The sequence below is a fragment of the Oncorhynchus clarkii genome, chromosome 5, assembly GCF_045791955.1.
Source record: "Oncorhynchus clarkii lewisi isolate Uvic-CL-2024 chromosome 5, UVic_Ocla_1.0, whole genome shotgun sequence".
In the NCBI taxonomy this organism is placed as follows: domain Eukaryota; kingdom Metazoa; phylum Chordata; class Actinopteri; order Salmoniformes; family Salmonidae; genus Oncorhynchus; species Oncorhynchus clarkii.
In genome coordinates, this window is record NC_092151.1 from 56,318,169 (window position 1) to 56,333,665 (window position 15,497).

The 15,497-nt window shown below is 42.5% G+C and overlaps 2 protein-coding genes across 3 annotated transcripts in view; one reads left to right on the plus strand and one right to left on the minus strand.

The window, feature by feature from the left end:
- Positions 1 to 191: 191 nt before the first annotated feature.
- Positions 192 to 1,700, plus strand: c5h19orf25 (chromosome 5 C19orf25 homolog). The gene is made up of 2 exons (XM_071153707.1): positions 192 to 659; positions 1,230 to 1,700. Exons 1-2 carry the CDS (start codon positions 512 to 514, stop codon positions 1,412 to 1,414), a joined length of 333 nt encoding a protein of 110 aa, XP_071009808.1. The 5' UTR covers positions 192 to 511; the 3' UTR covers positions 1,415 to 1,700.
- A 1,990-nt stretch (positions 1,701 to 3,690) lies between these two features.
- LOC139409046 (adenomatous polyposis coli protein 2-like) overlaps positions 3,691 to 15,497 on the minus strand; it is a 34,159-nt gene continuing 22,352 nt past the window's right edge. For both annotated transcript variants that reach the window (XM_071153705.1, XM_071153706.1), the window contains 8 exons: positions 14,519 to 14,587; positions 13,782 to 14,169; positions 13,564 to 13,662; positions 13,293 to 13,432; positions 13,097 to 13,174; positions 12,824 to 12,940; positions 12,475 to 12,689; positions 3,691 to 10,767 (listed from right to left, as the gene is read on the minus strand). In XM_071153705.1, coding sequence (XP_071009806.1) covers positions 5,172 to 10,767; positions 12,475 to 12,689; positions 12,824 to 12,940; positions 13,097 to 13,174; positions 13,293 to 13,432; positions 13,564 to 13,662; positions 13,782 to 14,169; positions 14,519 to 14,587 — 6,702 coding nt within the window. In that variant the 3' untranslated portion in view covers positions 3,691 to 5,171. The remainder of the gene's footprint in view (positions 10,768 to 12,474; positions 12,690 to 12,823; positions 12,941 to 13,096; positions 13,175 to 13,292; positions 13,433 to 13,563; positions 13,663 to 13,781; positions 14,170 to 14,518; positions 14,588 to 15,497) is intronic.

Consider the following 15,497-nt stretch of genomic DNA (forward strand, 5'->3'; position numbering starts at 1 on the left):
GCTCTCTCTAGTCGTCATGATTAGTTAAACTTCTAGGGCAATATACCAGGGCAATATATACAATTGAATGTATTATTATTATTATTATGAATTAATTTTTTTCTTGCTAAAAACATAGGATTAAAAATACAAGGTAAAAATAATATATATATATATATATATATATATATGAGCAATGACGTGTCCGTCTCACACAAATGACGTGTCAACTTCAGCTCCACGCACAATCCGTTGTTTAGCCTCTACCTTTGTAGCTAGCTATGAATATTGTTTCAAGTTATGTTGTATGTAGAGTTAGCGACGTTTGCCCGACAGCTTGGTGAAATTGCACCGTAGAAAGTATTCAGTTAGCTACCAACAGATAAGTGGTACGTTTAGAAGACCCCGCAACACCATTGGCTTGCTTAGGAAATCAGACAACAAGACTCTGATGCAAACTGTTTCGTAGCTAGCTACATGTATAGACATAATATTCCACGGTATCATTATTCCATATAGTACGCTCTGCAGAATGAATATCAGCATGGGTGCCAAAAATAAGAAGCGAGTGGTACTTCCAAGTCGACCAGATCCGCCCACTGTGGAGCAAATTCTTGAGGACATCAACAGAGCCTTTTCGAATGATCCAGTCTTCAACGTCCTGGTAGATGGCAACCAAGGTACGCACTATGCGCATTTGAATCCGGGTTGTATTCATTCGCCTGATTCCGTTGCAAAATATTTTACAATGGAAGCAGTTTACTCCAAACGTAAATCGTTTTGCAACGAAAACGAGTTTCTATAGGACAAATTCGGTTAGGTCACTTCCCGTTTCGTTCCGTTTGCTCAGTTTGCTTCCGGTTAGTTCCTAAACGGTAAAGAATCCTACTAATGAAAACACCCCAGTTCATCAGTCAAACAGATGGCAAGTCATTAAAGGTAGGCTCAGCGAAATTACGTTGCCACGAGTAGCACCAAAACCGCGAGGAAAGGTTGAACCTCGTGCTTCACAGTTTCGGAAATTTACCGACTGTTTACTTTCTGCATCTACATCATATCGCTGAGTCTACCTTTAAGTATCCTGTTCATTACCATGGTAGCCTGCCTTATTACTGTGAATTCAAACAGACACTTTCACTTTATTTTACCTAATGTAATGTTGAGTTTTCAGCAAATGGTCTTCTTGATTAGATAGCCTATATGTTTTAACAAACCTATAGAACTAAACTGGATGTTGTCCCTTTCCACAGATACCAAAAGGGGGTCCTCAGACAATGAAGCAGAGACAAAGTACCTTCAGAGCCGCAGGTACTTGGAGATGAACGAGCGGCTTCAGGAGGTTAGAGGTGAACTTGTGCAGCAGAGGGAGGAACTGTGGGTGGCCAAAGAGCAGTTGGAGAAGAGTGTGGCCGAGGTCAAAGGGAGAGCCCTCTGACCAGTCTTCCCTCACACCTCAGGGCTGGGGGAGCACATTACCTCAGCTTAAACAGATTCATCAGGAATTAACTTGGCTTCCTTGAGTCATGCCACCTCAATCTCGCAGAGGGTCTCATAGCAGAAAATAGAAATTAGGACACAACAGGTTGTTGTTCTGACTCATTGGAGTTTAAATGTGTCTCCATAAATTGGTGTGACTTTTCACGAAATGTTAAGGCAAATTAGTTGTGTATTGTCTACATGTTCTGTAATGACAATTAATAAAATAATTATTTGTGAACAAATATAACTTGGTTTTTAATGTTCAATAACACTGACATGTGCAGGAGTCAGGCTACGGCTCATATGAATGTTATATTTTAACTTAAAGGTCATTATGTAGTTAATGCAATGATCAAGTACATGTCAGTGTAGAGTATATATTTGTTTCTTAATTAGCTCAGAAAACTGTCGGTCTATGTCCACGTTTCATTGGCATGAATGCATGTTTAGTCGATATAATTGAAAGCTCATATTATATTGCTTTGATATATTCAAGAAAAAGTCAAATGAAGCTTTAAGTCAGCCAGGAAAATGATACACGTCCACAATTTATTTGATGAGAAAATGTATTATGATGACTTTCATTCCTTGGCCTATATCACATGGTACCATTTGCCTGTGGCCCTGTTTATACATGGCATGAGATTTCTTCTACCCCATATCTGATCTGCTATAATCCTTTCCTTTCACCCCATGGTCCAACTTAATTTAGCCTATCCTAGTTGAAGCAAAGTGAGTAATATCAAAATGACACTGATCTCACAGGATACCTAATTGCTAATACAGTATTCCAGTTCCGAGTCATGGCTGATCCAAATCGGCTTTCTATTCCAGCTTGGGAGTGGATTTCACTAGACTCGTTCACAAATCTTTCCGGTGCTTTCAAGCATTGAATCTAACTTTACGTAATTTAATGCCAGGTATAAACAAGGTCTATGACGTTCATGGTGTACAACCTTGGATCTTTTAATCTGATTCGTAACATACATTATACAACATTTCCGTTGTAAGAACCTTTACAAAAGATTTAAAGAATACTGTCTTGATCTTTGACATTGTCACTACAGGTCTTTAAGGGCTGTTTATACATTATCAATGGCCATTGTGACAAAGGGGCTTGGTTAATTGCATTCCTCAAATGCTTTGGAAATGTTACCTGACTCAATTTAACATTGTACATTAAATGAGAATAAACAGCTCTTAAATTCCATGGAAATCACGCCAGATTAGTTTCATTTCTGACAAGCACTTCTCTCAATCGAATTGTCTTGGTTACATCTCTTAAGAGAACATATGAACAGGTGATGTTACAACTACAGAGAATATGCATTTTTATTTCTAAGGTCTTTATGCTTGAGTTCGTTGACCTATCACTACTGACAGCAAGACGTTTAAGCGGATATTAACACCTTTCTGTAAATATTTCTACAGAATAATTTCTGTATGTGTACTCTTGTGTAGAACCCAACAGTTGTTTCTTAACGACCATCATCCACCTTCACACCATATTGTACAGTACCTGCTCTCTGATTACTTTAAGTGATTCTAGAGGTGAACACATATGTCATAGCATTCAATAGACAAAGGCATTTACAGCTATTATGTTGAAATACAGTCATTCAGACTGTTCATCTACAGTTAGAATCAATGAGCATGGCATATTCTCACTGCCACTTGATCCAGAATGGAGATGGACAAGAAATGCATGTTTGTTTCCATGGCTGGTTATTTTATGTTGGTCTTTTTAAATAAGGAAGAATGCCACTGAGGAGAAGTTCATTTTAGTTCAACATCTACAATATTAACAGGTGTAATACAGGTGTATTTAGCATGCTGTAAGGAGCAACACAACACGAGTTGTTTTTGCTCACTGGGAAGCTTATAGAGTTCTACTGCATGTCTGCACCAATGTTCCCTCAATTGTTTTGGTGCGCTGCGCAAATCAAATTTGAGGTCTTGTGAACGGAAACTTGAATGTTGTGAGAATTTTGTCCAGCTTCCTGTGTTTACAGTTTTAGACAGTAACCAATAGGCTATTGTGGCTATTTGAGCATAATGTAGGCCTACCAAGGAAACGAATGGCGCAAATCCCATAACATTCATATAGAAAAAGCTTTTGATTTCTATGAAATAGCCTACAGTAGCCTATATGTGGTGTTCAATGCAGGCCTACATTGCATGAGTCTTTTAAAAACGTTTTTACATTATGAAGGGCTTGACATTAATTAATTATTTTTTTTAAACTTATTCTGTAACACCATGGGTAAAACAAATTGCATTGTATAGTATTATATGATGCAAGAAACCACTTTACAAAATTCAATTAATTATCATTACCATACAGCGAATTAGACAATGTAGGCTACCCCTCTTCCTATTGGTTTATGTGCATATTCACGCCTGTCTCAAAACACAACACTGCCCCTTTAATTAAGACACAAGCTTTTTACCTGACTGGCTTTTCAACGAGCTTGAAATGTATCCTACACGTTTTGTGCTATTGTATGAAGCAGTAACTCTCCATTGCTGACCTATACTTACCTATAACTGGGCTAATAACTCGCTATCTAGCAAAGAATATCAACAAATGTCCACACGCGCGGCTCTGATCTGAAAAGCGCATTCACTTGCATTCAGATCGTGGGCTACACCCGCAAATAGAATTCTTCTCCGTTGCGCTCTGGCTCTGCCTACAACAAAATAACCGACTAAATCTTGCAAAGATGGATTTGTTTTGTTTTGTTGCATTAAACATGGCCTGATATAATGTTGATTCGATCACAGAAAATGTTGCTATATATAATGTGAACTCAGTGAAGTTCAAACTCTTGAATCTCTGAGCCATCTGGCTTTTTTTCTGCGTGGCAGTCCTGGAGGAGGTACACGGCTGCGCATGCGCTCAGTTTAGAGGGAACATTGGTCTGCATGCATTTACAATACCGCTTCTAAAACAGAATACAGTTAACATAGTGTTCCAGCAGTGCTGATTATTTAACGTTAACTATTGGCAATAATAATTCCTGCAGTGGTTCTAAAGTGAAGGCTAACAGTGTGGTATCCTCAGTAGTAAATAGTGTGGCGAAGGCAAAGCAGTAACATGTGGGTACATAGTAAATACTTTACATAATATTATGTCCATATTTTGATGTATTTCAACAATCTTTTTCAAATGAGTTTGGAGCCACAGTAGTACCTTTTCAAAAACACACAAGTCTTCCAGCTGGGTTTTCACTCAATTATTTGCATATTGTTTTTCAATAATGGTTGTTCCTTCATTTTGATGATGGTGCTGTATGTCTTGAAATCCACAGACAATTGTATTTTTTTCCTATGTTGTCATGTCTACACTAATCTTCTAACAAGCAATGGTTTATATACAAATACAAAAAGTACAAAAATGTGCATTTTGTACGAGATTAGGCTACTCCCCGTAACTCCTCTCTAAATATAGGATAGTGTTATTCTATCCAATGAAGTCCTGTCTTAATGCATACATCCAACTTGTATGAATGACATGTGGGATCAGATGATTTGAAATGACGAGTGTTCTTTTTTGAAGACATGTTTCTGATGGAGTGAGGAAAAAGAAGGTTCAATACCCGAGGTAAAAGGATTGACATACACAAGTATTTGTGTTAGTTTCAATCAGGAACACAGTAGGATTTTTCTCATCTCAATTGTACAGAATTACATACGGTACTACGTAGTAGGTACTAGGCTTCAGATTTTTCACATGACTTCTCATTGATTGTTGTTGCTTGGCTCTGTGCATCTTGCAGGCAGCAGGCCATGGGGCTGGGTATGTAGTTGAATGGGGTGACCCGAACTGCCTTGCTGGGGGAGCTCTGACGGAAATGGCCGACGCCGCCTGTGTGAGTTTCCACAGAGTGAGCGTTTCCAGAGGATGCTGTGCTGTAACTCTTTAGGGATCCATCAGAGTCTCCATCTTGGCCGGAGCCAATGCTGATCTTTCTAAGGAGGGCTAGTCTTGCTGCTTCCTCTGAGATGATTGGAGCTGTCTCAACAGTTGGAGAGGTGCTTGAGTTGGTCTTGTTGGACGAGAAATCCTCTGTTTGGACTGTAGCGTCGCTCGTCTTTCTTGACTTTAGTAAAATGGTCGGCAGTTTCCTTGGCAGTGCCGGTGGTTTTGGTTTTGGCCCTTCAGGAACAGGCAACAGAGGCAATGCAGTAGATGGCAGAGTGCTCTTCAAGATTTGAGGCACATCCTCATCCCGAATCCTCCTCCAGGTGACTCTGTCATTGAGGTGTGATCCAGTTCTCTGCTGCTTCTTCTTTGTATCGTCCTCACTCTTGGCTCGCCCACTTGAGTCGGAGGACGAGGAGCGGAGGGAGGAGCGGCTGGTTACTCTGCTTAGTATGTTTATGCTGGGCGATGAGGAATGGCGCTTGATGTTGTCTCTTGCTTGTTGCTTGGTTGCGGAGACGTTTCTCGGAGGCACCCTGCAGGGACTCTCTGAGCTGGTTCTCCTGGCTGGACACCTCGTTGAGAGGTCTCGGTCACTAGAGCAGGCTCTGGACAGAGTCACAGTCTGCCTTTGAAGCCCCTGCTCCTGCCTTGGCTCTTGCCTTTGCCCGGGGCCCTTTCCTTGCATTCTTCTTGGTCCCTGAGCAACTGCCTTTAGCTCTTGGCATCGAGATGAGCATAGGAAGACTGCAGGAGCACCTGGAATTGCTTTTCTGGGCGATGCGTGCTGCGAGGTAGGCACAGAGCGTGAGGACGAAATGTCACGTCTCATCCTTGTCTTTGATTCCTTGATAAATGTCAATTGCCTCAGGAACCCATTGCGGTCAGACTCGCTGCTGCTTGAATGGGTAGATGGCATGCGGACTAAGTCAAAACGATTGGCTGGAGGGATTATTTTTCCAGACACCTGACTGTTTTGTCTGCTGATACTTGTGGGTTGGTTGGTTACCAATGGCGATAGAGTTCTGGACTGTCTTGCTGCATTCTGCATGAAGGGTATTCGGACGGGTGACTTCTGTGTTTTGTGTCCTGGAGGTATTGGGCTCTGATTTGAAGGAACAGTGGAACGTCCCTTCCTTTCAGGTGGACTACTTGCTGGTGTGTTATCTTTTTGGGGAACAGGTTTACTTGTTTGTGAGGGCGAGATTATTTTCTTCTGTGACTGTCTCGATGGAGTAGAGCTTTGAGATGATCCAGAGGATGAGCTCTTTGGTATCCTCGGAGGTGGGGTTGAGCTTCTTTTCGGCAAACACCACTGTGTGGAGTCCAGGGGTTGTCCCAAACGGTGGAGACTCTTTGACCTCTGTTGAGCAAGGTTTGGATTCTTTGGAGCATCTGTTTTGGGGGATTCTTTATTAGGAGGCGGCCTTTGCGAAAGATTTGTCTCTTTCTTAGGCGTGTATGTCACTGTTCTACCTCTGAAGACCACTGGTAGATTTGGAACTGGTTTACGTTGGTTAAAGTCCAGTGGTTTGTTTGCTTTTTTGTCTTTAAAGATCTTCTTTTCTTTAGGCGTAAAGCTAGATCCAGACATGAATGAGAGGACAGATTCAGTCTCTTCAGAGGAATGTTCTTGAGACTTTGATGCTTGTAACCTTGTGACAACAGAATTAGCTCCTTCTTGTATTACTCTCCATTCAACACTGTTGAGGTCTGAGTCTTTATCAGATGCTATATCGTCACTGTCAAAGTCTTGGTCGTTGTTCCATCCACCGGACACTTTCTGCATGTCGTTTTTTTGTTTCTGCTTCTTCTCTGCTTTCTTTCTTGCAGATAGCTTCTTCCTCTGCTTGGGCATTGCAGATGTTATGCATTTTTGCAGAAGATCGTCCTCTGAATCCATACTGACTGAGCTTGGTGAGCTTTGTTCCTCATACTGATTGTGGATGTGCATTGGTCTTGTTTGTTGGACCTGGTTAGATATCTTGTTGTGTTTGTTTTTCACCCATACTTGCTGGGATTTTGATTGGTGTTCCTCAAATTCTGCATCACTCAAAGAGCTAAGAGATGAACTAAGAGAGTAACATGGGGGTGTTTCCTCCATGATTAGTTTGTGCTTGATCCTATTGAAGCCTTTGGGTCTTGTCTGGGAATTGTCAATCCGACCAATATTAGTCATACTTCGGGAGAGAGTGTTTCTGCTGGACTCTCTCATCTGTTTTCTCCCTGTCCTTTTCATCACTCCCTCCTCTTTGTCTGTCTGGTCATCATTCAAGCAGTAAATGGCTTCCCCTGTAGGTGTTGGATGGGGCATGGACTGAAAAGCCTTATTTCTCTCTAGTGCTCTCTGATTTTGGTTCCCTTCTGTGTTTTGCTTTATGATAGGTAGATCCAGTTTCCTTGTCAGGACCTGTCCCTGCTTTTGTCTTTGTTGATTGGGTGATTGATCACGGTTTCTCTGATTAGCCACTCTATCAGCAACTTCTTTGCTCTGCATCAGTACTCTTTGAGTGGGAATGACATGTTTGATTGACCTGCTCATTTGATTGACTGGTATGTCAGGCTGACTGGTAATTTTAGTGGGTTTGTGGAAGTGCGAGAAAACCCGAAGGTCTTCAATTCTCTTTGCCTCTTGATCCAACAATTCCTGTTTGTTCATACTTCTAACCCTCCAATCTTTTGCCCCCTTGTCCCTCACTGGGTACTGAAGTGTTTCGTCACTTAACGATGTCGTGCTGGAAAAGTTGACAGGGGTGCCCTCGGCAGAATCCGTGTATGATGAATCATCAAGATATAAGTCCTTTTGTTGCATCACAATCCTTCTCCCTGAGCACATTTGATTGGCATTGCTAGGAACCATCATATAAACAGGTATAGGTTTTCGGGTTTGTGAGTTTAGAACATGGGTGGGTAAGGTGGAGATCAAGGAGGGCATTACTTTCCTGAACTTGGAGGGCATTGCTGAATTGATGCATTCTTTGAGAATTTCTATATCATCATCTGAATTGCCCTCACTATATCTCTCCCCTTGGTCCATAAAAGAAGGATGCTCATTGTCATCTCTATCTCCATGAGCCCTTGGGAATGATGGATTGTTGTCCTTTTGCTGGAGTAAGGGAGTCAATTTCAGTTCCACATCCTTCTGAATGTAGTGCTCATGAAGAGGTAGAGCACTCAAGCTGGAGGCACATGAAAAGTTCTCTGTGGGTTTTTCTACTGTAAAATAGATCATGGTGTCCAAATCTGGAGGTAAGTTGATCCTTTCCTTAAAGTCTGCAACTTCCATGAACTTGCGCAAGCTGCTTTCCCACTGCCCTGCTGTCCCCGCATTTTGGGTTTCTGGTCCATTTGATTCAGCAAAGCATGGGGTTTTGCTTCGACTGGGGGGCATGGTTTGCCCTGGACTGTCAGGAAGATCACTTGGACTTATGGTTCCACTGATCATTCCGCTGCATGGATCACTAAGTATGGAGCTGGCAATTGAATGAGACTCAAAGCTACCCAGTGAGCTGACCGAGCTACAACGGCTCATCACAAGTGGGGTCTCATGGATGTAATTCTCTGATGAACTTGAAGGTGATCTGTCCTCAAGTATGCCTGGTGATACACCCCTGAGGAACACCTTTTCACGTTTGGTGGGGCAGGGAATTTCAATAGGATCAGACCCAATGCTCAGACAGGTTTTTGAATCAGTGACTAGCAGTTGGCTATCACTTAAATCCTCCAGAGTCTCATTCTCCTCCTCCCTATTGACCAGATCCCCATCTTCCATTTCAATGATCTCAAGTGATGAGTCACTCTCCAACTCATTTTCACTTTGACTCTGTCCGTCAAGAGCTCCATCACCAGAGGAGAGGGAGGACAGGGAACTGCAACGGGAAAAACAGATTGGGGTGTTCTCCACTGAATACTTCTGCAGTGTCTCCATTGGGCCAATGGTTGGACTTCTAGCAGAGCTCATTGGAGAAAACTTGGCTAAACTCCCTCCAGTCATCACAGTTGGGACCCAGGCTTGTCTCCTCATTGCTTGAGCTGCCTGCACATTGATGGCACTTTTTGCAACACCAAACTTGGAGACACTTTGAATTAGAGGGACATGTTGGTAGGAAGGGGACAGCTTTATGGAAGTCATGCTGACATCAGAAGAGAGTTTAGTTGATGCACTAGCTGGTGTTTGTGGGGGCAGCTCTTGGCTCTTCTCGGTTTCTGTGCTATTTAGTTCAAGCAATTGAACCTCTTTGTTGTCCACAGAATCTCTCTCTGGCACATCAATCGGACTTGTCGCATTGAGAACATGAGCTCTGATGTTAAGATATTCTTGATGGGCAACCTTAAGATCAAGCTTGTTAGGTCGTATTTGAGCTGTTGCTGACCTCGCTGAGGGCCTAATCTGGTCCTTGCTACCACAATAGCCATCACTGGTACTGCCACTGTTGAGACTGTCAGTGGACAAACTTGCATGGGTGGTTTTGAGACGTAAGAGAGCATAGGCTCTGTTTAGACGTTCTCTGTGTGCAAAATTGCTGGTATCAGAGAGGCGGCAGGGGGAGCATGACTTGGCCCGGGCCTCATGGAGTTCATCTGATCCATAAGGCCAGTCTGCAAAATGGTCCTCTGAGCTAAGGCTGAAGCTGTCCTCCGAAGATGTATGCATGGTAATGTCCTCCACAAGCTTATCAATCTTGGCCACAGTGTTGGTGATCTTTTTTGCTAATTTTCCTGCTGCAACAGACACCTCGTCTTCTGGAGGCGCGGGCCTCTTATCCTCTGTCTGCTGTGGCTCCACGTCTCTCTCCGGTTCACTGTCCTTCTTGCGAGGCTGGTTTTGAAGAAAGTTGGAATTGGTCAGGAACATGGAGAGCATGGAGAAACTCCCTGTATCCAGACTACTGGAGACATTAGGGGCCTCATCATCATCAAAGCAGCCTGAGTCAGATGCATAATCCTTTGCCAGGCTCTCGATATGCCGCAGCGGCTTGTTAATGCTTGGATGCTTGGGGCTGCTTTGTTTTTCAATGGAATCAAATGTTTCAGCAAGGTGCTTTGCATCTAGCTCAGCCTCCAGTGCTTTCTGCTTCCTCATGTAGAGCGAGGGCATGCAGGAACCAGGGGATATGACCGCAGCATCCTTATACTTGAGGGGCCGATTTGTGAGCAGGTTCCGTAAAGCTGCGGCACTTCCCATGGCTATCATTTTGTGCTTGGAGTGGATGAGGTTGCGCAGCATGCTGACTGCTCCCAGGTCCCACAGCAGCTCCTGGTCCTTGGGACTGCGGGCAGAGAGGTTCCAGAGGGTCCCACAAGCGTTGCTCACAATCGTCAGGCTGTGAGAGCGCAGGTGCTGAAGCAGCGTTTGGAGGCAGTTGTGGTCCCTGAGGATTTGCCTGAATTGAAAGAGAGAAAAAACGTATTAGAATTAATTTTGTGGTTATTTACAGTTGAAGTCGGAAGTTTACATACACTCAGGTTGGAGTCATTAAAACTAATTTTCCAACCACTCCACAAATGTCTTGTTAACAAATTATAGTTTTGGCAAGTCGGTTAGGACATCTACTTTGTGCATGACACAAGTACATTTTCTAACAATTGTTTACAGACAGATTATTTCACTGTATCACAATTCCAGTGGGTCAGAAGTTTACATACACTAAGTAGAATGTGCCTTTAAGCAGCTTGGAAAATTCCAGCAAAAGATGTCATGGCTTTAGAAGCTTCTGATAGGCTAATTGACATAATTTGAGTCAATTGGAGGTGTACCTGTGGATGTATTTCAAGGCCTACCTTCAAACTCAGTGCCTTTTTGCTTGACATCATGGGAAAATCAAAAGAAATCAGCCAAGACCTCAGATTTTTTTGGGGAGAACTCCACAAGTTTGGTTCATCCTTGGGAGAAATTTCCAAACGCCACGTTCATCTGTACAAACAACAGTACGCAAGTATAAAGACCATGGGACCATGCAGCCGTCATACCGCTCAGGAAGGAGACGTGTTCAGTGTCCTAGAGATGAACGTACTTTGGTGCGAAAAGTGCAAATCAACCCCAGAACAACAGCTGGAGGTGCTGGAGGAAACGGGTAAAAAAGTAACTACATCCACAGTAAAACGAGTCCTATATTGACGTAACCTGAAAATCCGCTCAGCAAGGCAGAAGCCACTGCCATTAAAAAAGCAAGACTACGGTTTGCAACTGCATGTGGGGACAAAGATCGTACTTTTTGGAGAAATGTCCTCTGGTCTGATGAAACAAAAATAGAACTGTTTGGCCATAATGACCATCGTTATCTTTGGAGGAAAAAGGGGGAGGCTTGCAATCCGAAGAACACCATCCCAACCGTGAAGCACGGGGATGGCAGCGTCATGTTGTGGGCGTGCTTTGCTGCAGGAGGGACTGATGCACTTCACAAAATAGATGGCATCATGAAGTAGGGAAATTATGTGGGTATATTGAAGCAACATCTCAAGACATCAGTCAGGAAGTTAAAGCTTGGTCGCAAATGGGTCTTCCAAATGGACAATGACCCCAATCATACTTCCAAAGTTGTGGCATAATGGCTTAATGACAACAAAGTCAAGGTATTGGAGTGGCCATCACAAAGCTCTGACCTCACTCCAAAATAAAATGTGTGGGCAGTACTGAAAAAGCGTGTGCGAGCAAGGAGGCCTACAAACCTGACTCAGTTACACCAGCTCTGTCAGGAGGAATGGGCCAAAATTCACCCAACTTATTGTGGGAAGCTTTTGGAAGGCTACCCGAAACGTTTGACCCACGTTTTTAAACAATTTTAAGGCAATGCAATACTAATTGAATGTATGTCAACTTCTGACTCACTGGGAATGTGATGAAAGAAATAAAAGCTAAAATAAATAATTCTCTCTACTATTATTCTGACATTTCACATTCTTAAAATAAAGTGGTGATCCTAACTGACCTAAGACAGGGAATTTTTACTGGGATTAAATGTCAGGAATTGTGAAAAACTGAGTTTAAATGTATTTGGCTAAGGTGTATGTAAACTTCCGACTTCAACTGTATGGCAATAATTATTAAACTGTTGCACTGATATACAGTAGAATTCAATTCAAGTAAATACCTGTAATCATCCCGTGTGGCCACAAGACTGGAAACATTGCGCAGGATGCCACCTCCACTCTCGATGATTGCCAGTGAGTTGGTCTGACATCTGTAGGTGAGGGTGCTGACCAAGAAGCCCAGAGCCCCATCTACTGAGCAAATGGCTACCTTGTTCTCAGGACTGTGTGCTGACAAGTTCCACAGAGCGCTGAGGAGGCTTTTCAACGTGGATTCCTAAAATGGGATTTTACATTTACATTGCATTAGAGATTAGAATTGTGCAGATATTTTGCCATTGTTTCCTTTGGTTATTGCTTTGGTTACAATTGCCACCATGCATCGATGACATTATCTCGGTGTGATCTTACTTTTGTGGCTTGAAGAGCACAGGTTATCAATCCTGTTACACTCCCTATGTCCCTAAGGACCCTCTTGCTGTTGATGTCTGCACGCCATGACAGATTTCTCAGAATACTAGACACTACCTGTGAGGGGAAAAATAGATATCTCTTTAGCCATGTGGTACTGGAAACATTGACTTAAACCACTGAAACTGAAAAGAGTAATGTCTCGTGGTTCTGAAATGTTGACAAAAAATAAAACACTCTCAAGTAGTTAGGATAGTAGTAACCATGTTGTACCTGATGTAGTTCCTCACTATCAGATGCAAGTTGGGCAACAATGGCCTGCAGGCAGCTTTTCTTTGTGCAGAGAGTGGCCTGTGTAAAAGAGAGGTCAGACAGGAGTCATTTATCTTGAATAAAAAAATATTCTTAAGAATTGGGATAAATATGTATCCCTCTCAGTTTTTTAAATGCTTTTCTCATCATACATTACCTTGTTGACGACATCTCCGAACGTGAGGTTTGTCAGCGCCATGCCTGCGTAGCGTCGAAGCGCCATATTGATGGGATCGTTCTTCATTCCGTACAGCTCCTGGTCCAAGTGCATTAGCTCTGCGACTACCTGCAACCCCCCTAAACAGAGACACACCAGCCATGCACATCACAAACTGAACAATCACTTCATTCACATATAATATTTGTCAGTAAGGTTATGCTTTATCATCTTTGCTGGAAGTATATTTCCCATTGACATGTTCACTAACCTAGTTCATTCATGGCTTGTCGGTATTCCTCCTCAAAGGAGAGCTTCATGACAGCACACATGGCCTGGCAGATCTGGGGCTCCAATGTCTCAGGGATGTCTGAATACAACACAGACAAGTACAACTGGAATTACTTTCACATTCACAGTATAATCCACAGTGTGCTATAGAGATGGCATTAATCGCCTAAAATAATCCTGCTTCCCTCCACTACTAACCTGTGGTTGTAGTACCTCCGGGGGAGGGCCTCCCCACGTGGCTCTCGATCCAGTCCCAGCCGCTGTCACAGTGCGAGCGGATCTGCTCCAGCACGTGCAGCACCCTCATCTCCCGCCGGGCTTGGCCCTCGTCTGGCTGGGAGTACACTATGTTGTGCAGGGCAGCGCTGGCTCTGGATCGGGCCTCCCGGCTGCACCCTGTACTTCCATCCGCCTCTCCGGCGCCCCCTGGCCCGTCGTGAAGGATCTGCACCAGCAGGGGTACACACCCTGACTTGCGCATGGCGATGCAGCTGTCTTGGGAGCTGGACATGGTCAGCAGAGTGCGGGACATCTCCTCCCTGTCCCGGTTGGCCAACATGGAGAGCAGCCAGAACACCATCTCCACCTAATCCAGATAAAATACAAAATGGCCGTGGTGAGTACGTATTTAATTCACCTTCATTTTGACTTTTGTATTTTAAATACTTGTATTTTACTACAATATTTTACAACAATGACTTGAGAAGAATGTTTGATATTATAACATTGGCATGCATGACCAACGAATCGGAAAATGGTGGATGGATAGTATCATATGCATGTAAGCTCCACTTTTGCTACACATGGCAGGGCAATGGGACCATTATTGTCCACCTAAACAAATATTCATCTAGATAATGCAAAGCCAGTAATGTAAACTGCATTGTAGATCTGAACTGGCATTCATCATACTAAATATGTAATGGTGCCCTTACTTTGCTTCCATCTCCTTGTGCATCAATCGCAGAAGAAGACGACGCATTTTCTGTTTCACAGCTTGAGATCTGCAAATACAGAAAGGGATAGGAAATGGCATGGTTTTAAAATGCTTCATGTCAATGAGGGTCAAGTAATGTGCATTATTTCTTGTTTTGCAGCATGAGAGTCATGTTTGCTTTGAACTTTCAAAACAGTCTTCACGATCAAGCCGGTCCCCAAGTGCCCTCGAGAAAATGTATTTGGTCATTAATTGCAGACTAAATCTCTAAATTACGTAGAGATGTATGGATCAATCCCAAAGGTTATGTAAATGAGAACAAAATCGTTTAAATTAAATTATTCTATAGTTTCCATTTGTGTAGGTTTCTTTGATCTAACAGACTTAATTTTGAAATAATGCCATTTGAATGGAAAGATTGATACATTATTTATTTACAGTGTGTTAGCTAGTATCTCATGAATTATTGTACAAATATAATTATACCTGATAGGTAGGCCTAAATAAATAAGAAATGTATGCAGCTGCTGGCATTGGTAGATCATTGGAATTTCATACAAGTTAATAAACAAATGTTCTACATTTTCTGTTCAATCCTAAGTATTTAGGAGTCAGCGTCAAAAACCAGAGTGAGATGTTATTGTCAATAGACAGCTACAGTGCCTTCCCGAAATTATTCATACCCCTTGACTTATTCCACATTTTGATGTTACAACTTGAATTTAAAATTGATTAAATTCTCACCCATCTACACACAATATCCCATAATTAAACATTTATTTAAAATGTAAAAATAAAAATAAAAATATATTATTTACATAAGGATTCACACCCTGAGTTAATACTTTGTAGAAGTACATTTGGCAGGGATTACGGCTGTTATTCTTTCTGGGTAAGTCTCTAAAATTCTTCAAACTTTGTCAAATTACTAGACAACCATTTTCAAGTCTTGCCATAGAATTTCAAGTAGATTTAAG